Here is a 25,507-nt window from a genome sequence, read left to right as displayed (position 1 = left end):
GTACATAGAAATCACAATCACTCGTGTATCTTAAATTTCAAAATGGGTAGTTATAAGATTGTCATTGAACAGACACAGTTCTAAAAAAAAATTTCTCAGAGTTCGTGACTCATCTCAAGCCATCTAATTTGATATCTAATGAGTGAGAATGCGAATTTCAAAATGGGTAGCTGTAAGAGTATTATTAAATAAGCACAGTTGCAAAAAAAAAAAAAAAATTCTCGGACTTTGTGAACCATCTCAAGCCATTTAATTTAAAGTTTAATGAGTGACAATGATTGTGACCTCCATGTCTAAAAAATAAATGGTGTTTTTTTAAACTATCCTAAGACAAAATCATGACAACAAATAAATGGTGTTTTTTTAGACAATCCTAAGACAAAATCATGACAACTAAGGTTTGTGTGCTTCCTATTAGATTCCTTGAAACAATGTTTGATACAAGGGTTTAAGAATTGGTGGTCGAGATTAAATTTTGTTCCCTCACTAGGCTGAATCCCTCTTCAAATTAGAAATCCACCATATTCTCTATAAAACCATGCATTTGTTTTCCTTCATGTTTTTATTTTGTTTTATTTTATTTTTTTACATTTTCGAACAAATCGCCAATTTGATTGATCTAGATAGCTTGATTGGACTAATCCGGGTTGCTTCATCAATGAACAGACCATACATGGGGAAGATGATTTATGCAATTCTTTTTTGTTTTCCGTTTTGTTATTTTTTTTAATTTTTGGTTTGATGGTGATTCAGATCACCCCATTTGGTTGATCCATATTAGCACAATGGAGGCTGATCCGCACAACCGATCCGTGTTTTAGGACCCTATTTGGCATTAGTATCAAGTTCCCATTAAGATCCTTGAATCTCCATCAGACGATTTTTAATGGAAAAGTATTTGGTCCACTTCATGAGAATGCTTAATCGTGCACAAGCACCCTCCCAACCACTCAAATTAAAAATAAAGAAATTCGATGGCTATGATAAAATTTAAATTTTTAATCTTATTTTTCTTTATAGTGGATTATACTTAAATAGCACAGAAGAAATATAAAGCAAATGATTTGAAAAAATAATTAACGAATATACCCTTAAAATATTTAGGGAATTTTGGTTGAAATATTTTTTATAATTATTTTAGGCGTGCCTAGGTGAAGTGCTCACACCTTAAAATTTTCATGCCAACAAAAATTACAACTCAAATATTATATAAAATCTTGTTCATCAATTCTCTTCTTTTATAATCCGCACCATAGGAGGGTGCTTGTGCACTATACAAGAGAAAAGTAAGTACTCTTATCAAAAAAATAAAAAAATAAAAAATAAAAAAAAGAGAAAAGAAAGAAAGAAAAGTATGACAAAATATACAAGTAGATAATTCATGAGAAGATTTGGGACTTTAAGCTGCTCTTTTTTTGGGCAGCAAGTCCCAAGCATACTGCCTTGCCCAATCAAAATTCTCCAACAACATTAATTATCTCATCGGCACTTCATTGTCTTTGAAGTCAAAAGGCAACCAGGTGCAGTAATCAGGCATCCAGGTGTGGAGGTGTAGGTTCTTTATAGAATGGCTCTTCAGTAGATGCACGAATCTCTCCTCAACCATGTGAAACTAATTGTGAGCAATTTCTCATGGTCGGGACAACCTCCCAGCCAACAGTATATGTATGTGTAATAGGGCCAATAGTTCTCGGGAAGGGGCAAACGTCGTGGTGGTAGCACACCACACCTTAGTCACCGTGTTGTGGTTTCTATTCTCATTTTCACTACTAATACCACTCCACTAACACTTTAAAAAAGCTACAACTTGAAAAATCGAATAGGGGCCTGTCTTCCTCATTGGATTAACCAAAAAAAAATAAAGGCCAACACTTCCCTATTATGACAGGATAGCTTGTGACCACACATCATCTCTCCAATACTCTCTCAAAGGTGGGCGGTGTTGGTCTGAGGCCACCACCTGTCTACTAGTGCCAGTGCTAGTGGGTGAGAGAGAAACAAGGAGAAGAGAGAGAAAAGGCAAGTCTATCTTTTAAATGAGATGGAGGGAAAGGGCAAGTCTATCTTTTATGCTCCATGTTACTGAAAGTAGTCCGATATTGGCAATATCAAAATCGATGTTAAAAAAAAACAAAAAACAAAAAAAACGAAAAACATTATAAGCTGATTAATATTCCCAGTATTGGACTGCTCTACAGATAAGGGTGGCAATTGGCTGGGCTTGGGCAGGGCTAGCCTTGTTCCTAGCTGGGCCTTTGTCCTCATAGGGCTGGCCCAAGCCTAGCCTGAGCAAAAATTAAATAAAAGAAAATAAAAGAAAAATCAATAAGAAAATGAGGGCTGAGCTAGGCCTACCCTATCTCTAGCCCAGCCCTTAGACCACAGTTTATGGCCTAGTCCCTACCTTTTTAGGGTTGGGCCGATCGTGCTAGGCCGGTCTACTTGGCCCATTGCCAACCCTATCCACATAGCAGATTTAACGAGCGAGAATGGGTCGAATATTGAAGATATCACATCGTGTTAAAAAGTTTGAATCTACAAGTGATCCAATGATTCTAATGCAGGACATCTTCACACTCAGCTGATTTAACGAGTGAGAATTGGTCCGATATGTGACATATTAAACCGTTTGAAAAACCAAAAAAAAACTTATTAAGTTGTCCAATATCAAATAACTTCCACTTATTCCTTCAAAAACCACTAACTAATTAAAAACGGATAGGGGTCTGTCTTCCCCAATGAATTACTCAAAAAAAAATAAAAATATTTCAAATTGTCATTGAAATTGGGGAATCCGATATCTAGAGCATTAAATACCTTCAAAAATAAAAAAAAGCAACCAGTTCGATATCAGTGTCATTGGACTAGAGAAAAACTAGAAAAAAGACCACGAAAAGTAGGGGCCTTCAAATAAATTGTGAAAAATATGAACCATTTCGTAACTCCAGTAAAACAAACTAATATGTACATAATTTTTCATAAGAAAATTTTTATATGGATCCCATTTTTCAATATTAAAGAGATGATCCTAAAATAGATTAATTTTACAAGTATGCTTATTTTCCTATAATTTTTCATTAACAAAATTACCTCTAGTTCAACCCTTCGATCAAATATTATGAATTCACAATGGTTCAAAAATATTTCTCAAAAACTAGAAATTCGAATGTTCCTTCTTTTTTAAAAGAACACTGAATAGTTCGACCCTGGAAGTAAACTTCTTTTTTATATTTAGAACATAAAAGAATCCACTAAGTTAAAAACGAAACTCAAAAGTTTTATCCGCAGATTAAGTTTCTATTGGGCCTGGGCTTTATGAAAACAAAATAAAGCTTCACTCAAATCGTCATCCAAAAAGTACTTTTGGTGTAGAAAATCTTCATAAAGGCTCTAAAATCAATTTTCAACATCGACAATAAAATCTAAAACTAAAAACATGGTAAAAATATTGATTTTTTGGGTGAAAATAGACGGTTTAAATGTGTCGTAATATACATTATTTTAGAAATAGAGTGATTTCATGCAACGATTGTATAGTAATATAATGAAATGATCTTAAGAAACTATGTTACGATCAATTTTTTTTTAATTTACACTATTTTCATTTCAATGAATAATCACAAAAAGTAAAACTTGCAAACACAACCTAGAAAATATTTATTTAGCCCAGTTAACATAGACCATTCATATCGGTAAGATGCTAAGATCTAGGTCTGAGAAGGATTTTTTTCATTTCCAATTTCTTTAGATGGATTTATTATCATTAGATGAACAATGCTAAAAAAAGAAAAAGATAATTTTGAGTTTGTAAAGATTTAGATCTTGAAATTCGTCAAATGGATGATCCAGATTTGTTGTTGGAAGTGACTCATTTTAACTATATCTAGGATACAAATTGAATTTTATTTTTTTGAAAATTGATTATTAAGATGAAGAGAGTGTGTATGCAAAATTGGGAGTCAAATAAATGCCACAAACATGATTTTCTAGAAATGCCGTTTCATTGTATTATACTGACATGTTGACATTATATCATTCCCCTTTTTAGAATTTGAAATCTTAAATTTTTTTCGAAACTATCATGTTGGATAAGATAATAAATTTCAAGGTTTCCACTTGAATTGCAATTTCGATGAGTTATGAGGTGAATATTTACTTATTGGAAAATGTTTATATAAGGTTGCAATCTTGAAATGTAGAATTGAAGGTGCACCTAAAAAATCCATCATAAAATATTGTTTAAATGTTGAAAAACCCTCTAATTGGTCATTTAGACATCGAGATGTATGAATATAAAAAAAAAAAAGATTTCGAGTCTATTAAATAATGTATCTTGCAACACATTATTTGGACTGTCCCTTTTCAAGATTTTCATTTGTTTATAAATCTATTGATTTGAATCATTTTTAAAGTTAAAATTTTTACAATTAGAGATGTTGTCGAGCTATCTTAAGAATATTTTATATCAAATTCATATTTATAATAAAATTTAGAGCTGCGCCTTAATTGAAAATTTAGAGTGAGTTGTTTAAGGCTGCAACCTTGTGCAAACGACACCCCTATTTATTTTGACGGCCCTATCAAACGATAAAAAAACCATTTCCCTCGATCTCGACTTGCACTAACCCCGTCTCTCTCTCTAAAGCCTCAGTCCCACTACCCAATAAAACCTGAGGCACCACCATTTTTAGTGAGAATCTATTTTCAATACAGCTGAGTAAGGGTCCGCTCTTTTTTATAAAGGGACCAGGGCAAAAGCCCGAGCAAATTTACGTTCCGATTACTAGGTTCTTCTCATCCTGATTCTACAGGTAACAGATCGACCATTTCTCTCATCTATTGCCTCTGATTTGTCTCTTCTTTTGGATCTATAAAGTTTTTGGGGTTTTCGTTTCATGGATTGTATGGAGTATTGCATATATGAAATGGGTTTTAGGTTTTTCTCATATATTGAGCTCTATCACTGGATTAGTGAATTGGTTTTTATTTCACAGGGTTTTTTTTTCACGGAATGAATTGGGTTTTGCTGGTTTGTTGTGTGTTGCAGAAGGGTTTTTGCATATTTTTGTATGCTATAAATTGCTTTGTATTGGGTTTTGGTTTCATGTTTTTGTTGTATGCCATAAATGTTCGTAGAATAAAGGAAATAGTAAGTATTCTGATACTTGATTGAATGGAGTTTGGGATTTAGGAGTGCAAGTTCTACGAACCTCAATCATAAATTTGGAGTATCAATGAAGACTAATCACATCTTTGATCAAAACTCTTTACATAATGATGAATATTGGTTGTTCATCTTCAAATAAAAAATTTCTTATTTGAGTGCATTTCAATACCTTAAAGACCTATAGGTTTACACTAGAAAAGGGTGGGTGTTCCATTGACTAGATTCATACTTCTAGTAGGTGTTGCACCAGACAGTGCATCAATCCTCTCGCGACCTGCTGTTCAAATTACTGTGTCTGTTATCTATTAATCATTCTCAGCAAGTAAAGAGTGACTTCTTAACTTTCCATAACCAATAACTTCAAATTCTGCTCCCATCAAGCTCCCATTCCATTGACAGAAAATGCAAAATCTTCAATGATGACCTGAAATTTGTTCGTGGCATCAAATTGAACCAAGCAAAATAACCACATAGTGTTCAATCAGTTGGTTCAGAGAGGACCACATCAGGCCTGATCCAGCTCTAAGGTCCAACCAGATTAGAACGGGGTTTGTCATCATCGTCAAAGTATTTTCCCAACTAATCTTGGTCCGCCATTCTGCAATATTAAGAGTCTTACCCTTAGTGAGGCCATAAGTCCCCATATCTTTTCTCGTTACTTCCAATCATGTTCTTTTGGTCCTGCCCCTTACCTTTTTTGAGCCTTCCACTTGAACTAATATCTGATCCAACAAGTAAATTTATTTGGTTATAAGAACAATCCAAATGAATTCAGCAAGGCTGCATTGTATTACAATTCACAACCTCATGGAATTCCTTTTAGAATTTAAGTGTGCGTTGCCTCATTTTTGGCCTTCAGATATTATAATTTCTATGCAATTGAGCATGACTAGAGTGGAAGAAACATGGCTAATGAGGCTGCTAGGATCATTAAAAGGTACAATGAATTAATTATGATCACATGAAGAAATAAGAATCCTGACCATGGTAGTCTTTGAAGCTATAAATAGATTATTACTGTAGGCATGTATGAGTTATAATGATCATAACATAGTTAGATTAGCTTCTAGACGAGGGACAATGGCATAAAGGTTATGGAAGCACTTGCCCATCATGCCCATCACTTAATTGACATAACATGTATTTGCACTACAACATAAGAAAAAGGAAAGGTAAATGACTCCCATATTACTTAATTGCACACCAAGGGTGATTATTATTTTATATCCACTTTGATCTCTAAGTCTGAGGCAATGAGGATGGCTAGTTACTCTGATATGACACAAAGCACAAAAAATCCCATAGTATCAATTGATCGGTCAACCAACACCAATAGCTATAACAAAAGCACAGTGGAAGAAGAAGGTTCGTCACAACCCCACTCACTCACTCGCTTGGCACTCTCTTTCTCTTAGTGTTTCCCTCCCTCTAAATTTATCTCTCATCCTCTTTATTTATTGATCTTTGTCTTTGTAGCCTTTAGATCTCTTGCATACTATGTCCTTTGCTTCTATCTATCTTGTCACTTTTCCCTTTTTTATCTCTTCACATGCCCCATTCTACTAGTCCTTTTTTGTTTCTTCAATTTTTGTTTCTCTATGATGCGGAGGCCTCTCTCTCCCTCAGTTGATTTGTGTTATAATTTTTCAGTCTTAGAATAGAATGGGATGCCAAAATTTGTGGTGTTGTTGTTTTCCTTTTTATTTTCTTATGGCGGAACTGCTGGTTTACATCAGTATAGTTATACATTTCTTTCGTGGATTATTGTCTGTAACTTATTGTCGTCTTTGATGATATTTTCTTTTTGAATGTGGCATTTATTTGAACATTAGTGTGCTGTTTGGGTGCACCAGGGCAATATCTTCGGTTAAATGTTATGTCTGATTTTTCTTTGCCCTGATCTCCTAATTTTTTTATTATGAATTCCTAGTTCCTTCCAAAAATACCTTGTTTCTCTTTGGTATCATTCCTGCCCCAACTATGGCATAGGATGCTGTGATTTACAATACAAAAAGATAAGGGTAAAGAAGTGGTTGTAAAATTTGGTGGAAAAAAATTGAATGCTACCTTTAATTATGGAGATGATGTGCTTGTTTATGAGGGAATTGGCAAAGAAATGACAATTGATCTAATAAAAGCGTGGGTCAGATGGAGAGTGTGCAAGAATGTAAACTTGACATGGGATTGGCAGTATAGGCACCACTATGGCGTCCCATTGTTCTCACTTGTTGAGCCTAGCCAAATTCAGTCCACCTTAAAACAATATTTTCAACTAAACCTGAGGAATTAGGCTCTTCCATGTTTTTTGGCACATAAAAGGTGAATGCTGCAGCACGTTATTCAACAAATACTGCTCTTATTTATATTGTTATACGTATAATGACCATGAAAGCCAATTACAACCTAGTGAATGAAGATGACATAAAAAACCATACATTATAGATTACATATTCAAGTAACATATTGTCATTGTGTAACACAAAAACCTAAAACATCTGTAGGGAAGCCATTTAGACCCTATACTCGTTGTTCTCTAGCATTGTTCTTGTGTCCTCGCACTGTGCTCTCACTTGGAAGTGTGATTATGTGCTTGTTTCGTCTTTGGATTGGAACCATTATTATTATGGAGAAGATTGGTTCCTCTCATGTTCTTTATGGGGCTGTTTGGATCCCTGGAAAAAATTACTAACAAATATTTTTCTAGGGAGATTGGTCATTTCCGCCATTTGGATCCAAATCTGGGCGAAAACTTTTTTCTTTCAGAAATTATTTCTCTATTTTGAGCCCAAAACAAAGAAATTCTTTTTCTCTCCACAAGCTAAACATTTAATTTCTATGTCAGATTTCCTTATGAAGCGGGCCAAAAAAAAAAACATTTAAAATGAGTGTATAGCTAGTGGGGCCCGGATGGAAAAGGGCAATCTCTTGTCTCTCTCATCCACCCTCTCTCTCTCTCTCTCTTCTCTGCCCCCCTCCCCCCTCCCCCCAAACCCATCTCTCTTTCCCTTTCTTCTCATTCTAAAAAATTCTTATAACTTTGTTTGTCGTCTCTCTCTTTTCATGGAAATCTCTTTCTACTTCCATCTTGCTATAGCCACTTCCTCCCTATCTCTACCATGTTTTACTCTCTGTAGATTCCTTCCTTGCATTTTAACCCTTTTTCCAAGTAGAAATGCATCTTCCAGTGGGCATCCAGATGCTATCCAAACTATAAAAATGCATTTTATAGGAAATATTTTTCACAGGAAATGTATTTCACAGGAAAGTTTTTTCCAGACAATTTTTTCCGGGTATCCAAAGGGGCTTATCTTAAGTGCTATTTACCGGTGTATCAAGTGATATGCTATCTTGGTGCTATGGCCCAAAAAGCATCTATTAAAGCAAGTGGGGGTGAGCCATGCCCCCATCTCTTATGAGGATTCACCAGCTTAAGGCTTAAGGTGATAGGACTTCTTGTCAAAGAAAAACATAAGATCTCTCAACACTCTAGTGGTCAGCCAAGAAGGGTCTACACAAAGGCACCTCACCTCAAATAACTTTTTATGATAAAATGTATTGCCAAGGCACCTATTGTGGAGCCGGTAGGAGGCATTCTTGAAAGGCATTGATGATGGAACAGGGAGAGATCTGGTCTAAGAACCTTGTCTAGGAAGAATTCTTTATTGCTTTGAATGACATTATCTTTGTGGTTCAGCATATATTTGAATGTTAGGATGTCCTTGTTGCATGCATCAAAGTAATTTCTTCTGGTTAATCTTATAGTATCTGTGAATATTTCTTTTCCTTTGATTTCTTAATTTTATCTTGTGAGTTTCTACTTCATTCCACAAGGAAAATGCATTGACATATTGGTATCATTCCAGCCCCAAATACTTAAAAGTGTTAGCCAAAAGATTCCCTATTCCCACGGGACTATATTGTACATCTACTCCCTTGAGCAAAATTCATGATAGGACAATGTTATCACATGCAGCCACAATGCATTATGCAGCTGCATTAAGCGGCTGCATAATGCATCATGCGGCTATCATAGCATTGTCCCAAACTGCATATGCGGGACTTCGTGAGTGCATATGCGGTCGCATTGCCTGCATCACCCACATCGTCTGTGATGCAGGGGCCCGCCCATTAGCAGGGCCAAAATTGTAATTTCCCCTCTAAAAGGGGGGTATATTACTCCCCAAAAAACCTCTAGAACCATGCTTCCATGGTTGTAAGGGGATTGAAATAAAAAAAAGAAACAAAAACCTTTTGTGCTTCCAAAATGTTAGAAAAAAATTTGGGGTTCGTTCTTGAATTGTTGGTGGATTGTTTGATATTGTTTAAGGCTTCATTTTGAAAGTCGTCTAGTGAATATTTACAAGTATTCCAAGGATTCAAGGCCTTGGAGATTAAATCCAAGAAATCGGAATTTCTTACGATTTGGGCTTTGTAAGTTTTCTAGTGAATATTTACAAGTATTCCAAGGATTCAAGGCCTTGGATATTAAATCCAAGATATCGGAATTTTTTTCGATTTGGGCTTTGTATGTTATGTTTAGGTTGTGGCTCTGAGGTTATGGTCGTAAAACCTGTGATTTTGTAAGTATTTTAGTCTTTGGATGTTATGTTAAATTGTTAATTATCGTTACTATTGGGATGGAATGGATTGCTTTATATTACATCACATGTAAGACTATAAACTATTTTACTCTTTATCATACTATTAGGCTATCAGGTGACTCGGACAACCAATATATTAGAGAGCACTAAATTGAAATTTCTATTATCACAAAAATCAGACATTGGCGTTTTCTATGCATTTTAACATCTTTTACATTTTTCTATTTGTATTAAATTTATTGAGTGCATCATATGTGTGCCCACATTGAGCGCCCGCATCAGACCCTCGACCGCATCAAGTCTGCATCGCGCATTTGATAACATTGTGTTAGGAACATTTTTTTAGATCCCAAAATTTGGGATCATCTACTACTACTTAGATTTGTTGTGGGCAGAAGCTCTAAACTCGATAGGAAGCTCTAAACTTGATGCGTTGATTTTTTGGCAAATAAAGTACGAGAAAAATAAAACAAGCAACAAGTAAGAAAAAAATAATTTGCCATGGGTTTGTCATAGATGTGACTACATCCACGGGCGAAGAACACTAGAATTTACGTGGTTTGTCATAGATGTGACTCCATCCACGGGCGAAAACGATTGATGTTTTCTACTAAATCAAAGAAAGAAACTTACAAGGCACTTAGCTTGAGAGAATCAGATACACAGAACTCAATCTCCCACCAAACCTTCTTCTCTCTACAAAATAACCCAAAAGATTCCTTTCTTTCTATGCTCTCTCTCTACAAACTTTCCCAATAGAGAGAGAAGAAAGAAACCCAAAGTGCACTCCATGTGATTGCCCTTTACTTTTTCCCTTAGTTTCTCTCTCTAGAATACAATTTTATATAGAAAGGGAAACCTCAAAAAAGGCAAGTATGTGAGATTCCATGTTAATCCTAACTTTATGGGAAGCCTAATTTATCATTATCTTGTATGAACTCATGGCCCTATCCTAATCAAAGTAGGACTCACCCAATCTTGTCGGGATTAGAGCTTCCGCACACAACAAGTGGTATCAGAACCTGGTTTGTGTTGTTGGTATGGCGGTAAAGGTTTCGAATGCAAAGTTTGAGGTGGAGAAATTTGATGGCAAAAATAATTTTTGAATGCAAAATCAATGTTCGGCATTTGCTAGTGCAATAAGGTCTACGTAAAGCTCTAAAATGAAAGTCAAAGAAACCGGAATCTATGTCTGATGAGGATTGGGAAGACTTAGATCTAAGTGCTATGAGCACTATTCGATTGTGCTTATCGAGTGAAGTGCAATTTAATATCGTCTATGAGGATTCGACATCAAGTCTTTGGTCGAAGCTTGAGAGTTTGTATATAACAAAGCCCCTCACAAATCAATTGTTTTTAAAGCAAAAATTATACACCCTGCGGATGAATGAAAGTACAAATATTGATGAACACCTTATTTTAATAAAATAATTTGTGAATTATTGAATGTTGGTGTTAAAATAGATGGTGAGGATAAGACTATAATTTTATTGTCCTCACTCCCTCATTTGTATGAGCATCTAGTCACAACATTGCTAGAAGGTACTCTCGGATTAACCCAAAACTGTATTCCAACTCTTTATCGTAATACAAAAGTTAACGTTTATCAAAAAAAAAAAAAACAACATTGCTTTTTGAAAAAGATACCATGTAGATAGAGGATGTGATTTCAACTCCTCTCTAATGATTTGAGGAAGAGATAGGGTAATGCTCAGCCACATGCAGATGGTTTAGTGGTTAGAGGGAGATCTGTTGAGAGAAGTGGAAGGGACAGGAAGGTCAGGGCAAGTCCAGATCCAAATTCAGATCAGGAAAAGGTAATATTCATTGCATTTAATGCACGAAGTGGAACATGTAAAGAAAGATTGACAGAAACTCAAGGAGAAAGAAAGACGAACCTTTGAAGCAGTCAATATAGTTGATGGAAGCTCGTGGAACAGATAATGTGTTGTTAGTCTTGATAAATTGTGACAACTCTAAAGATTCGTGGATTCTTGATTCATGATGTTCCTATCATATGTGCCCTCATCAGGATTGGTTCACCACATACAAGAGGATTGATGGTGGATCAGTTTCGATGGGGAATGATGCGGCTTGCAAGACCATTGGTGTTGGGACAATTACTATCAAGATGTATGATGGAGTTGTGAGAGCCTTGACTGATAGTAGACATGTTTTAGATCTTAAGAACAATCTTATCTCTTTGGGTGCCTTAGACTCCAATGGCTTCAAATTTGTTTTTGAAGGTTCTTAAGGGTGTTGTGGTTGTGATGAAAGGCAAGAAGACCATACTGAATTTATATGTGTAGCTTGGGAATACTATCACCGATAGAGCAGTAATTTTCATATTTAATGGTGATTTTGACTTGACTAAGTTGTTGCATATGCGGTTGGGCCACAAGGGTGAGAGAGCTTTGGTGGAACTAAACAAACGTTAATTGATCAATTGTGTGAAGAAGTGCAAGTTGGACTTCTGTGAGCATTGTCTATGGTAAACAATATGAGGTGTAGTTCGCACGTTAGAACATACCACAAAAGACATTCTTGACTATATTCATTCAGATGTATGGGGACCTGCATCTGTTGTCCCAAAAGGTGAATCTCTATACTTTGTTTCATTCATTGATGATTTCTCAAAGAAGGTATGGATTAACACATCAAAGAGAAAGATAGATGTATTTAACACATTCAAGTATTGAAAAGTTATGGTCACGTGCTTGAGGACTGATAATGGTGGAGAGTACACTTCAGCGAAATTTGTGAATTTTCGCAAGAGCAAAAGAATTGTTTCTCACTTCACCACTCCAAAAACTCCGCAACAAAATGGAGTTGCTAAGTGCATGAACATGTCACTTCTAGAAAATGCTGACAGCATGTTGAGGAATACTGGTTTGTCAAAGGACTTTTGGGCATAAGCGGTCAATACAGCGTGTTACCTCATCAACAGGTCACCATCTACAACAATAGATTACAAAACACCACAATAGGTATGGTTTGGTAAACTTGTTGCTTTTCTTATTTAAGAATTTTGGTTGTCCTGTGTATGCTCATGTGAAGGATGATAAATTGAGTCCAAGATCAAAGAAATGTATTTTCCTTGGTTATGCGGATGGGGTTAAAGGCTATAGAATGTGATGCCCAAATCCTAAGTCGCGTAAGTTTTTTATTAGTTGTGATGTTAAGTTTGATGAGTCTACCATTTGAAGCACATTTAGAAGGGTGTAGAAAGTGGAAATTGCAGTAGTAGTGATGCAGTTGACGTGGAGTTGACAACTCCAAAAAATACTCTAAAATATGTGTTAGAAATTCCCTGTGAGAGACTTAATGAAGGTGTTGACTATGAGGAGGTCGTTGAGCTACTCCACATGAGGAAGAGGCTTAGCTTGGAAAGGGAAAGAAAATAAAAAAGCCAGTGGTGCGGTATAGTTTTGAGGACGTGGTGGCTTATGCATTGGCTACTGCAAACCAAGAGCCATCTACTTTTAAGGAAGCTACACAGGATAGTGACAGTAGCAGGTGGAGTGATGCCATGGATGAAGAAATAGAGTCTCTTCAGAAGAATCATACTTGAGATCTCATGAAGTTGGTAAGAGAGCCATTGGATGTAAATGTATTTATAAGAAGAAAGATAAGTCACCTGAGACTGGTGGTGATCAGTTTAAGGCACGTTTGGTTGCAAAAGGCTATGCACAAAAAGACGGTATTGACTATAATGAGATTTTCTCTCTAGTTGTGAAACATATTTCCATTCAGGTATTACTAGCCATGGTGGCATTGTTTAATTTGGAGTTAGAGCCGCTTGATATCAAGACTGCATTCCTTCATGGAGATTTAGAAGAACAGATTTATATGACTCAACCATAGGGGTTTGTCGTTAAAGGCAAGGAGGACTATGTTTGCAAGTCGAAGAAGTTATTGTACAGACTAAAGCAGTCTCCTAGGAAGTGGTACAAGTGCTTTGATACATTCATGATTAGACACCAGTATGTCATAAGTAAGTACGACAATTGTGTCTATTTTAAGAGATTTACTAATGGTTCGTTCATCTATATATTGCTTTATGTAGATGACATACTTATTGCAGCAAAGAATTCTTTAGAAATCAGTAAATTGAAGACTCAGCTTGCTAGAGAATTTGAGATGAAAGATTTAGGTTCAGTAAAGAAAATTTTGGGCATGGAGATTCGCAGAGATAAATAGTTGGTAAATTGTGGCTATCTTAAAAGTAGTACATTGAGAAGGCTCTCGCTAGATTTGGGATGGAAAATTCAAAGCCAATGGTACTCCTGCTACTGCACAGTTCAGATTGTCGGCAGCATTATCTCCAAGTGCAGATGCTGAAAAGGAATACATGTCGCATGTTCCCTATTTGAATGCAGTTGGAAGTCTCATTTGTGTAATGGTTTGCACTCGTCTAGATATTTCTCATGTCGTTATGTGTTGTTAGCAAGGATATGGCTAATTTAGGAAAGGTGTATTGACATGCAGTAAAATGGATTCTCCGTTACCTAAGGGGTACATCAGAAGTGGGTCTGGTGTTTGATAGAGGTAACAAATTTGGTAACAATGTTATTGGTTATGTTGATGTTGACTTTGCAAGTGATTTGGACTGTAGGATATCTACTACAGGTTATGCGTTTGTACTTGCAGGAGCTCTGATCAGTTGGAGATCGATGCTTCAAACTGTGGTTGCATTGTCTATGAGTGAAGCAGAATACGTAGCAGTTACTGAGGCAATGAGAAGCCATTTCGCTTAGAGGGCTTGTAAGTGATTTGGGCTTATGGCAAGAAGGGACAATTATTTATTGTGATAGTCAGAGTGCAATACATTTAGCGAAGAACCAAGTATATTATGCAAGGATGAAGCATATTGATGTCAGGTATCATTTTATTCGTGAGATAATAGCTGAAGGTGATATTTGTTACTGAAGATTGACACTAAGAAGAATGTTGCGGATATGTTGACAAAGCTAGTTCCATTACAGAAATTCAAGCTATGCTTGAACTTAATTAATGTGTTGCCAAGGTGAGCGCCTGTGGGGGCGCGTGGTGGAGAAGACGGTCGATGAGAATCTCTTTTGGAAATCAAACCAAGGTTGAGATTTGTTGATAATTGTTTTGATTCCATTTTATATGGGATTAGTTTCTTATTAATTTGAGATTTATCATTAACCCAAATTTCTATTGTATATGAGTTGTATTTATGTGATAAGGTCCAATTAGATTAAGATGGTCATGAGAGTCCATCTTTTATGGGATAATGATACATCCCATAAAAATGGAGATAAAGATAAGGAAAGGTGGAGCCTTGCATATACCACTTTATGGGCGTTTTATAAAGTTGTATTGTAGAGAGAGAAACTATGGGAAAAAGTAGGGGCCATCACGTGGGTACACTTTGGGTTTGTTTCTTCTCTCTATATTATGATATTCTGTGAAGATAAAGTGCATAGAAAGAAGAGAATCTTTTTTGGGTTTTTGTCGAGAGAAAATTGTAGAGAGGAGGCATTATCAAAGGTTGGGTTTCTTCTCTGGTTCTCTCAGGTATGAGCCTCCTGTAATTTTATTTCTTTGATTTAGTGAAAAGCATCTAGATCGTCGTCACTTGTTGTGCGTGGAAGCTCTAAACCCTACAGGTTGATTTTTAGTAAACAAAGTACGAGAAAAATATAACAAGCAAGAAAAAATAAAGCACGAAAGAAATAACATAAAAAAAAAACCAATATTTATCTGATTCGTTACAAATGTGACTACATTCACAGGCGAAGACGATCGATGTTTTTCACTAAATCAAAGAAAGAAAATTACAAGAGACTCATACTTGACAGAACCAAAGAAGAAACTCAATCTCCCATAATGCCTCATATCTCTAAAGTTTTCTCTCTTTACAAAACCCCAAAAAGATTCCATTCTTTCTATGCATTTTCTCGCTTTATAAAATATCCCAATATAGAGAGAAGAAACAAACCCAAAGTGCACCCACGTGATGGTCCCTACTTTTTCTCATAGTTTCTCTGTCTACAATACAATTTTATATACAGAAAGAAACCCCCATAAAGTGGTACGTGCAAGGCTTCACTTTTTTCTTAACTTTATCTTTACTTTTATGGAATCTATCACTATCCCATAAAAGATGAACTCTCATGACCATTTTAATCTAATTGGACATTATCCCATAAAAACAACTCGTACACACTAGGAAGTTGGGTTGATAATATATCCCAATTTAATAAGAAACCAATCCCATATAAACTGGAATCAAGACAATTATCAACAAGATCATCATCATCATCATCATCATCAAAGCCTTTTTCCATTTATTGGCTACACAAATCTTGGTCTGCCTTTTTCTCTAGCAAGGGCTATACCCTCAATGAGGCCATAAGTTACCATATCTTTTCTCACTACTTCCAACCATGTTCTTTCTCACTGCTACTTAGATGGATCCCAAAATTTTGAATAAAAAATAAAAATTTCCTCAATTAGCAATTTTGTATGAGGGAGTTGTTGTACAGTGTACCCTTGCCGGGGCATGCTATATGGGCTTGATTGATTATTATGCAATTTGATGTGCAAAAATGAGTGGCCGACATTTCTGGAACTTGCCATATAAAAGGAGAGGGTTAGGAAGTGATAGTAATATTTGAAAATTATGGGATGCTATTCTTTTTACATCGGAGAAGCAGTTGTGCTGTTTATGAGAGAAACGAAAAAGAAATAATAAATTAAGGATTAGACATCTTGATGTAGCTTCTTTTATGTAGACACCACTAGCAGTGGCCCATTCCACTCATTTGTTGAGCCTGGCCAAATTCAGCCTGCATGCTTGTAATTGAAATCTGTACTGGATAAGCATGTGTCAAAAAAAGAAAGAAAAAGAAAAATAAAGAAGGCATGAGCAGTAGAAGCAATGGTTGGAATGAAACACGCATGGATGAAGCTTGTCCGGCCTTATTAAGGGCAATTTGAGGGCTGGGGAGTGTGTAGCTTCCTTGTGTCAGCATTTTCATTAGTGCGAAGACCAAACTAGCTTCATTTATATTCATCTTTTTTATGCAAGTATTTGTCCTTTAGGAAATCCCATGTTGATTCCATGCAACTAGTTTATGTTTTTGAATCAAACTGAGTAGAATGAATCCAAATGCCTCTTCATTTACTAGCGCTGCCAATGGAAAGTTAGGCATATTGTTTTTTAATTTGCTTAAAATGTTTCTAGAGGGAAGTTATTTTTAGATGATAAACAGTACATGTTTAAAAATGTGTATAGAATTGAGTTTTCTGATCCCAGCCTAACATTCACCTCAAAGACATCATGGTGGATGCCTAAGTGAGGGAACCCTTAAATCCTCAACCTTAGGAGTAGGTAACGGGCGTATTTGGAAGTGATCATGGGAATATTGTTTAAGTAGGATTGGTATTGCCAAATATATATGAAGGATCTTGTCATTGCATGAGTGTTATTTTCTCTGAACAATAAGAGTGCATTTTGGAGGTGCCCATATGAAGAGTTGAGACTTGATTGGAGCATAACATCTTCAATTTGTTGTGGTTCTTTTATGTTACTAGTAAATAGTATGATTCTTTTGGATTTGGCGTAGAGGCATAACTTGGGTCACCTTGTCTTCTTTATATTCCCAGGGCATCCTATGTTACTAACTAGAAAGGAAAATAAAAGTTATGTACATAATTTTGTCTTAAGTAACTTTGAAGTTCTTCCCTTTCACTCCTGTGGCCTTTGTCAAGTGGTTTGTTACCCAGTTTCTATGAGGGAGTGAAGGGTTTTATGGGTCTTCTATTTGGGGCAGGTCAGTACTGGGTTTTGAAATTTGGATGTTCTATTGCAGCCTCCTGTGGGTTTCAAAATTTGTATGTTCTGTTGCAGTCTCCTAAGGCCCTAACCACAGGGCCAAGTGCTTGATTCCAGGTTTGTGTTTTTGTCTTTATAGAACGGAAGCTTTCCAAATTAAGACAAAAGTGGTTACTTTTCATGTTTATTTTCAAAGTGCCAAGCAACAAATTTGAAGCACTCCCACATTGAATAATTTGTGCTGCTTATGTTCAAAACTTGTATTTAGGTCGACAAAATTGATTGGTTTATACCCTTGGGCAGGTTTTCATAAATTAATTTTTTGTTATTCGCTTGTTTTAACTTAGGAGTGACCTGTATATTCATATCTTTTAGATAGTTTGCTCCGTATTGGAAACTTCTTATTTACTGCAAGAACTCTTTTGCTCTCTTTCCCCAGTAGAAGATGGATGGAACTTTGTCATGGCTTTGACAAAGATGGATTTAGAAGGCAAGAAATTTGGTAGAGGTACTACTTTTAAATAGCATACTCATTAGAATGTTGTATGATGTGCACATATTTCATCATAACTTATTGTTTTTTCTAGGTTGAATGATTGATATAGTTTATTTCTTTTATATTCAGGGAAAGTCTGCAAAGCTCCGATTGGATTAAAAAGGGATTATGTATATGCAATTTGATTTTTTTGGGGGATTGTCTATAAAGAGACAATTTACCTTTTATACAAGGAGGTCACAATCATTATTGTACCTTAGATTTCAAAATGGGTGGTTGTAAAAGTGTCATTGATTTGCCACAAAGTTCCCAAACAAAAATATTTCGGACTTCGTGACTCAACCCAAGCAGTTCAATTCGATCTCTAATGAGTGGGAATAGTTGTGACCTCCTTGTACAAAAGATAAATAGTCTCTTTGTAGACAATCCCTTTATTTTTGGGTATAAAAAGTACAGTGAATGCCTTGTACAAAGAACTTAGCGACAATTATCTCCCATAATTGGAATTATCTTTATTTTATCACGATAAATTCTATTGCTGATAATAACTCCAATAATATCCCGGTGAAATGAATTTATCATGATATCTTAAGGATCCCCTTATTATCACAATAAAAGCCCCTCAAAATAGTTACATTTATGTAATATGATATCTGAAAGCAAAATTAACATTTTGAATTTGAAAAGAAACATATTATTGACATAAAAACTGCTCTAGAACTATCAATGAGGCAAATGGGGAGCAATTTGAAGGAGCCATTGCAAGAGATTGATAATGGGGAGTAATTTGCAAGAAATTGATAACAGATATGTAAGTTAAGCTAGTAGCTTGGATAATGAGTTTTGATTTTTTAAAATTTGTATATACATTAAAATTTACTTTCAATTTTTTCAATTGTGAACTTTTTAACATATTTATGTTTTTTGTTGTGTATAATTTGAATTCGTATTTTAAAAACTTATATCATGATAAACATATGTCTTTAGTTTAATATACTGGAGTCCGGAAAATTATCCAAAATTTCCCAATTAACAAGACAAACACGATAGTATCCCGATAAACTCCCCCAGTAGTAATATCCCAATGACGATAATTGTCACCGAGATATAGAGTATGGTGCAAATGCCCCTGAACTAACAGTTGAAATACATATATCCAAAGATACTTCACTGCACACATCTTAACACCCTCCTCCTCCCCCCTCAAACAGGTGCATCAGTGGAGATGCGTGATAGTATGTTCACAAGGTAGTTATGCTATCATTTAATAATTGTTTAATAAGGTTTTCACAGTATTGCCATTGTGTGAAAGAAAATTTCTGGCTAGCAAGCATGAGTTTGGTGTTGATTTAGTTGAGACTCGTTGAAATTTCTTTTGATAAAGAAAATTCATTTTCATATTTAAATTGAATTCGATGATTTCCAATAAACTTTACTGTACGTCGGAATTGATAATACGGGTTTACATTTGTCTGATGTTCAAAAAAGGATTTACATTTGTCTCCTATCCCAGCTCACAAATGCCGAGCAATATGTGTTCTATAAAAACTTGTGGTGCCTGAATTGAAACAAAACGCAAAAAGCCTCTTATGCAGGAGAGCGATTAATTTCAAAACTGACACCTGTAGTCCCATCCCTGGATAGAGAATGAGCCACTTTGTTAGACTCTCTCTGAGTGTGCCTTAAAGAGACTTGAAGGAAACTTGAAATGTTGGTTATTTGGTTGAAATTTTACTCAAATGATAACATTCTTGGAGTCGCCTTAGACGATCCCCAACTTCTGTCAAATGGCTTGTGCCCTTCTAGTAGCACTTTTGCATCCACAACTATGGTGTAGGCAACCTTTAATGGAGTGCTAAGATGATGTCTTATATGCCACTACGCTTGTTGGTCCTGGTTTGCCAAGGGAGCAACCATCTAAATTTAGTTTTGATGGTGCTGGCTTACGGAGGTGACCATAAGTGGAGTGAGGTATTTCTCCTGGAGGTGTTAGTTACAAGTGATTGCTTTCCAGTTAGGTGCAAAATCAGATATAGAGACACTTCAGCTACTTATGCCAAGCAGCTCAAGAAATGATTAAAGCTTTTATCTTACCCTTTCTGCTGTCGATATGTGATACTCTACTTTCAAAGATCCTCCTATTTTCTTCCTACCAAATGATCCAAAGCAATGATGGAGGAATGCCAAAGGAAGATGCCTGTGCTGGGTAGCGTAATCAAGAATTGCAAACAGTTGTTGCATCAACTTAGATGTCACCCCACCCTTGTTGAACAGGTCGGGGATGAGTGGTTACACTTGCTAGGCAAAAGGGCAATGTAAAAGCAGATGGCCTATGGTCTCCACACTCTTTATACATGATACACCAGTTCATTATATGATGTCCCTTTGCTGAATGTTGTCGAGTGCGGGCTTTTTGCCGAATGATGAGCCAGGTGAAGACCTAAATGTTCAGTGGATCAGGAACTGACCACACCTTACTCGAAATTGGTGGTGGTTCATTGCTAGACTGTAGTTGGTCATAGAATGATAACACTGAGAAGGTGTGCAATGAGGCTGGTTCCACACTATTTTGTCTTGACATGCTGTTGTTTGGATTGGGTATTGAGAAGGAACAGGAGTTGCTTCTAACTTGGATGTCTCTGCTCTGGTTAGATTTCTCCTTAAGCTCAGTAACCATGCCAGATGACCACCATTGATTTCATAAGATTGTCAAATAGTGACTCCCTGATCCATTTGTAACATAAAAGGACCTGGGAATCAAGCAACCAATGAGCTGTAGCCCAGCCATGTATCCTTCCATTTTCAAAACTGAGACCCTGATTTCACTACGAACCTGAGTCAACTGATAAAGCTCAGGTAAGTTGATGAGATTCCTTTTTTAACTCCTGTCATTGTTCACCAAAAAAGAAAGAAAAAAAGCTGACATTTGTATATTGATGAACTGTTGAGCAGCCAGTCTGAATCATCAAGTTCGTGATTGTGTTCTATAATTTCTTTCTGTAACTTGCTTCCTGAGTCGTAAAGGGCCACTACATTTCCCCAGCTGTGCTGAATTAATTTTTTTTAGCCTCCTAATGCCAAACATCCCTCTTTTTTACCCATATATACTATTTCTGAATTGACAAGATGGATGTTTTTTGAGATCCACCCTCCCCTGCCAATATGAAATCCCTCATCATTTGTTTGATTCTTTTTATAATGGTCACAGGCATTTTAAAGAGTGGCATGTGATATACTGCAATATTTGATAGGTTTGCTTTTATTAGAATTGGCCTGCTTCAATGAATGGAAACCTTCCATTCCATGCTGACAAACTCCTCTGTGTGGCATACCCAAGCTAAGAGAATGATTGAGGTACTTAGTGGGGATTGCGTCCACCCCACATCCCATCCTTCTTGCAGAGTTCGTTACCATGGCCTGATCCACTCCCACAGATGTAGGGGAAAAGGGAGAAAGAAAAGAAATTGATGTAGGGAGAAGGAAGAAAGAAAATAAATTGCAAATTAAAAAGGGTGAGAAACTGTACCTTATCTCAGGGTCTACAGGAGAGTCCACCCCAAAAAGATTTTTTCAGAAGGCCCAAAAAACATCCTTCTCCTTTATTTTCCAACATTTGCATATTTATAGAAAAAAATTTCTAAAATCTAACTTGCTGCTTAAGAAACCGTAATCAATATTAAATCTTAATTTCATCTTTTAAAAATAAAACTTCCAACTCTACCCCTCAATTCTCTACAACTAAAGACAATCTAAATACCCTGACTTAAATAGATAAAAGACCATATAAACAAAACCTAGTTTTGGTACCTAAAGAGATAATTAAAATAAGATCAAAATTAAAAACCCACTACATCACCCACTCCCATCAGTTTGGTCTTGGCCACATTAATCTTCTTTCCTGTAGACTATTCAAAGCATCTCAAGAATAATCACAAGAAGTCCAAATACCTTCCTTTTTGCGTTCACCTTTTACATGCTTCATTGGATGCAACAATTTGGGTGCTCTGGACTGAAAGAAATACCAGAATTTTTGAGGCGAGGGAGAGCACTTCTAATTCTCTAAAATATTGAATCAAAGCTGTGGTGATCTCTTGGGCTGAAAACTCTAAAAATTGCCATTGCTATGCTACCACAATTTCTGCAACAATAGGCTGGCCATCTTAAAAGCTAGGCCTCTTCAAATCTCTTGGTCGTCCTTATGGAGGTCCCATGACCTTGGACAGGTCAAACCTAACTTTGAAGGGTGCTCACTCTACAACTCTGGCCAGCTGGTCTTGGCGGACTTTTTAGAGGTCAGCCAAAATACCCTGCTCTGTTTCTTAGGTTTCAGTAGGCATACTGATTCCACAATGGCCGAAACTTTGGCTCTCATCAAGGGCATAAAAAATTCAACCAAGAATGGTGTAACTTTTTGGTCATTGAGGGCGACTCAAAGAGCTACATATCTTGGGTGTCTGGTGGTTATCCCTGTCCTTGGTTGCTTATGCACTTATTTGAACAAGTATTTGATCCTTGCAGGCATATGCATACTTACTTTTAGCATATGAGGCAGGAGGCTTATTCTACTGTGGACACTCTTGGCATAAAAAGAGCTAGATCTGGAAATTGCTACGGAACCCTTTTGGCACCTTTTTGAGCTTGGTTCCATTAACTTTTTCTTCTTCTTCTTCCTCTGCTATTCAGGGTTCATATACCCTTTATGATAGAGCATCCCAAGTACCCCTTCTTGCAATGAATAGAGCAACCTTATTCTGGGATGCTTGTATACTGTAACTATTTTCCTCACTGAAATGCAAGCATTACCATTTCGGATGAAAATGTTTACATGCTGAGGAGTGGGATAGAAGAAGACTAGAGTATTGTCTGTGTATTGGATGTCAGAGATGTTTCGGCCTCTTCTGGAGCTTTGAAACCCTTTGACTAAGTCATGGCTATACAGTTTTGAGATGGACCTGCTAAAGATCTTAGCAATTGTTGCCGACAGAAAGGGGGACAATGGGTCCCCTTGTGGCTAGGAAGAGACCTTGGGGGTTACCATTTCTTAGCACCGAGAAATATGCTGCTGAGATGCAGCCTTTGATCCAAGTTCACCACTTCCTGCTGAATCTCATGAGGTGTCATTCAATCGTATGATTTACAGTTGGCAGATAATTTAAAGGTCTGGTTTTTAAAAATAATTACAAAGTAGTAAAACTATATTGGTAATGAAGAACTTCAGTATTTTCTCATTGCTAGTGAAGCATTACCAAAAAACACAATTCCATGTTTATGTGGAACCTGAAGTTGTTCATTATGCTTAGATACTTTTGGATGAGCTTCCACCTTCGCTTATATTTTACCCTTTTCTGGTATCTGATGCCTTAAACTATCTTGAATATTAGGGCCCAGAGAGCTCACAGGTGCTGTGGATCTTTTGAATCACTACAAGTTGTGGGCACACCATGATTTCTTTTGCAAGAGATCCTTGCCTTTGTCCATTTCAGATACACATTATCTTCACAATGTTGTGGGAGACACAGAAATCAGGAAAGGGGAAGGAATGGAACTGGATCAACTTTTCCACACCACGTCAACCTTGAGGAATCTGGATTCGCGCATACGGCCTTTTGACTTGGACACTCTGAGACAGGCATTTCAGCTCAGAGAAACTGAACCAATTGAACTACCTGCTGTATGTTTTAATGTTTATGCCCTTGACATTCTTTTCATACTTCAGAGTAGCATCTTAGGAACAAACTATTTACGCTTTTCTTTTTGTGCCTGAAATAGGTCGAAAAAGGAACCCTCACTTTTAGTGCGAAAGCAAAAGTTGAGAGCACTGACAAAGATAGAAAGCACAAAAAACACAAAGACAAGGATAAAGATAAAGAGCACAAGAAGCACAAACGTCGGCACAAAGACAGGAGCAAAGATAAAGATAGGGAGAAGAAAAAGAAGGATAAAGGTGGGAGCAATGGTGATGGTGATGAGAATCAAAAAAAGCATCAGGACATGGTTAGTTCTTATATGGTCTTCTCCTTTTTAATCTCATTTTAGTTTTGAGGCTCATATTGTATTCTCTCTCTCAGAAAAGGAAGCACGATGATCATGACGAGTATGGTGATATTCACAGGCACAAGAAAAAGAAGGTATGCTGTTCTTGAATATTGTTTCAAATGTTGCATCAAGCAGCTGCAGTTGATTTGTTTGCTGCTTTTTAGGAGACGATTTTTACTGCCTGTTAATCTTAAGCTGTACGAATGGATTTTAGCTTCAAAGATGTATGAATGTTCTTCACCCGCCCCCCCCGTCTCCTCTTAATTTTGCAGCATAAGAATGCCAAGGTGGATGATGTTGGCTTAACAAAGGATTGAAGCGAAGAAATCTATGTTCGGATTGTTTTGTCTCCATATTTGGTGAAGTGAAGATGGGAAGGGGATATCTTGTTATTGATCCAGACACTATCAGTTTGTTTTCCTACCATATGTTTGGCCTGATTGCCCACTGCTTTTTCTGAGTTGTTCTAGGATTGTGAACTCTCTCATCTACTTATTGCCTCCCGTTTGTGTAGATGGTCGCAGTTCTTCAGAGGAGCAAAGAGCCTTATTATCAAGATGAGTGATCCAGTGGTGTCTCATTTCAATTCGCCAAGGCTAGCGTGGGTGGCTTTGCCTTGTTGAAAGCCCCCCCTCTGTTTATTTTATGGGGTTTGCTTGTTGTAATTGGGTTGATCACTGAATGGCCTGCAGTGGGGCTTTGAACGCTTCATGTAATTCATTCTGAAGCTTTTTATTCATTTACAACAGCTCATTTTATGTGATTCGGATCATCGTTGCATACTTCTTCCAAATTTTCTTGTATACATTGAGCACTTACGTGGTTTCTGCATAATTTCACACCCATACAGAACGTGATGGCAATCCATAAAAAATTTGACTTTGTAATTCATATATTGTGAAAATAACACTTGCTCCTCTACATTGTACAACCAGAGGTATGAAGATGAAAGGATATGGTAGCTGTGCGTGAGGCATGCTTTCATCAATGAGGTGTAATGCAAGTTGAATTGGTGGATAATGGCTTACTTTCACTGTTCAAAGTTGAAGAGCTCTCACAACTTTAAGAATAATTGAATTTTTTGTGAAAAGAATGAGAAGCTCTTGTGGAACCTGAAGGAGTCTCTTAAGATAGACATATAAGCGATACGGATGGCTCTCTTTGAACTCTAAAAATTTAGAGCAGTGTAAAAAATCGGGCGGTTCAAATTCTATCCACCCGGTTAGACCAGAACCGGCTATTGGTTTCAGTTTCTGTTGGTTTTGGGGAACTGATTAGGTATTTTAAAAAATTAAAAATTTTGATGTAAATTCCTAAAAAATAAGATATTGTTTTGTAATGTCTTTTTTTAATTTTTCATCATTTTCTCAAACATTGGAAATTGTTTTGGCCATTAATAT

General features: G+C 36.5%; 1 protein-coding gene across 20 annotated transcripts; it reads left to right on the top strand.

Annotated features, from left to right (window-relative positions):
• Nucleotides 1-4,561: 4,561 nt before the first annotated feature.
• Nucleotides 4,562-24,900, top strand: MED19A (mediator of RNA polymerase II transcription subunit 19a-like protein). Of its 20 annotated transcripts, none has more exons than XR_002281665.2 (9): nucleotides 4,599-4,811; nucleotides 18,018-18,083; nucleotides 18,201-18,241; nucleotides 19,283-19,319; nucleotides 23,453-23,742; nucleotides 23,841-24,065; nucleotides 24,140-24,199; nucleotides 24,380-24,517; nucleotides 24,622-24,900. XR_002281665.2 is itself a non-coding variant. In XM_088856673.1 (9 exons), exons 6-9 carry the CDS (start codon nucleotides 23,611-23,613, stop codon nucleotides 24,422-24,424), a joined length of 462 nt encoding a protein of 153 aa, XP_088712799.1. In that variant the 5' UTR covers nucleotides 18,041-18,083; nucleotides 18,201-18,241; nucleotides 18,790-18,882; nucleotides 21,409-21,583; nucleotides 22,590-23,229; nucleotides 23,453-23,610; the 3' UTR covers nucleotides 24,425-24,900. The 20 variants fall into 20 exon arrangements, 7 of the variants coding, with proteins under 7 accessions (XP_088712801.1, XP_020525585.1, XP_088712799.1 ...); XR_002281664.2 differs by having other exon boundaries at nucleotides 4,619-4,811; nucleotides 18,015-18,083; XM_088856673.1 differs by lacking the exons at nucleotides 4,599-4,811; nucleotides 19,283-19,319 and adding exons at nucleotides 18,790-18,882; nucleotides 21,409-21,583; nucleotides 22,590-23,229 and having other exon boundaries at nucleotides 18,041-18,083; nucleotides 24,380-24,900.
• The last annotated feature ends 607 nt before the right edge of the window (nucleotides 24,901-25,507 follow it).

Source organism: Amborella trichopoda, chromosome 13 (assembly GCF_054954075.1).
Source record: "Amborella trichopoda isolate Santa Cruz 75 chromosome 13, AtrichopodaSantaCruz75HAP2 v2.0, whole genome shotgun sequence".
Classification (NCBI taxonomy): domain Eukaryota; kingdom Viridiplantae; phylum Streptophyta; class Magnoliopsida; order Amborellales; family Amborellaceae; genus Amborella; species Amborella trichopoda.
The sequence above is the reverse complement of the archived record's forward strand: the minus strand, read 5'-3'. Positions and strand labels throughout refer to the sequence as shown.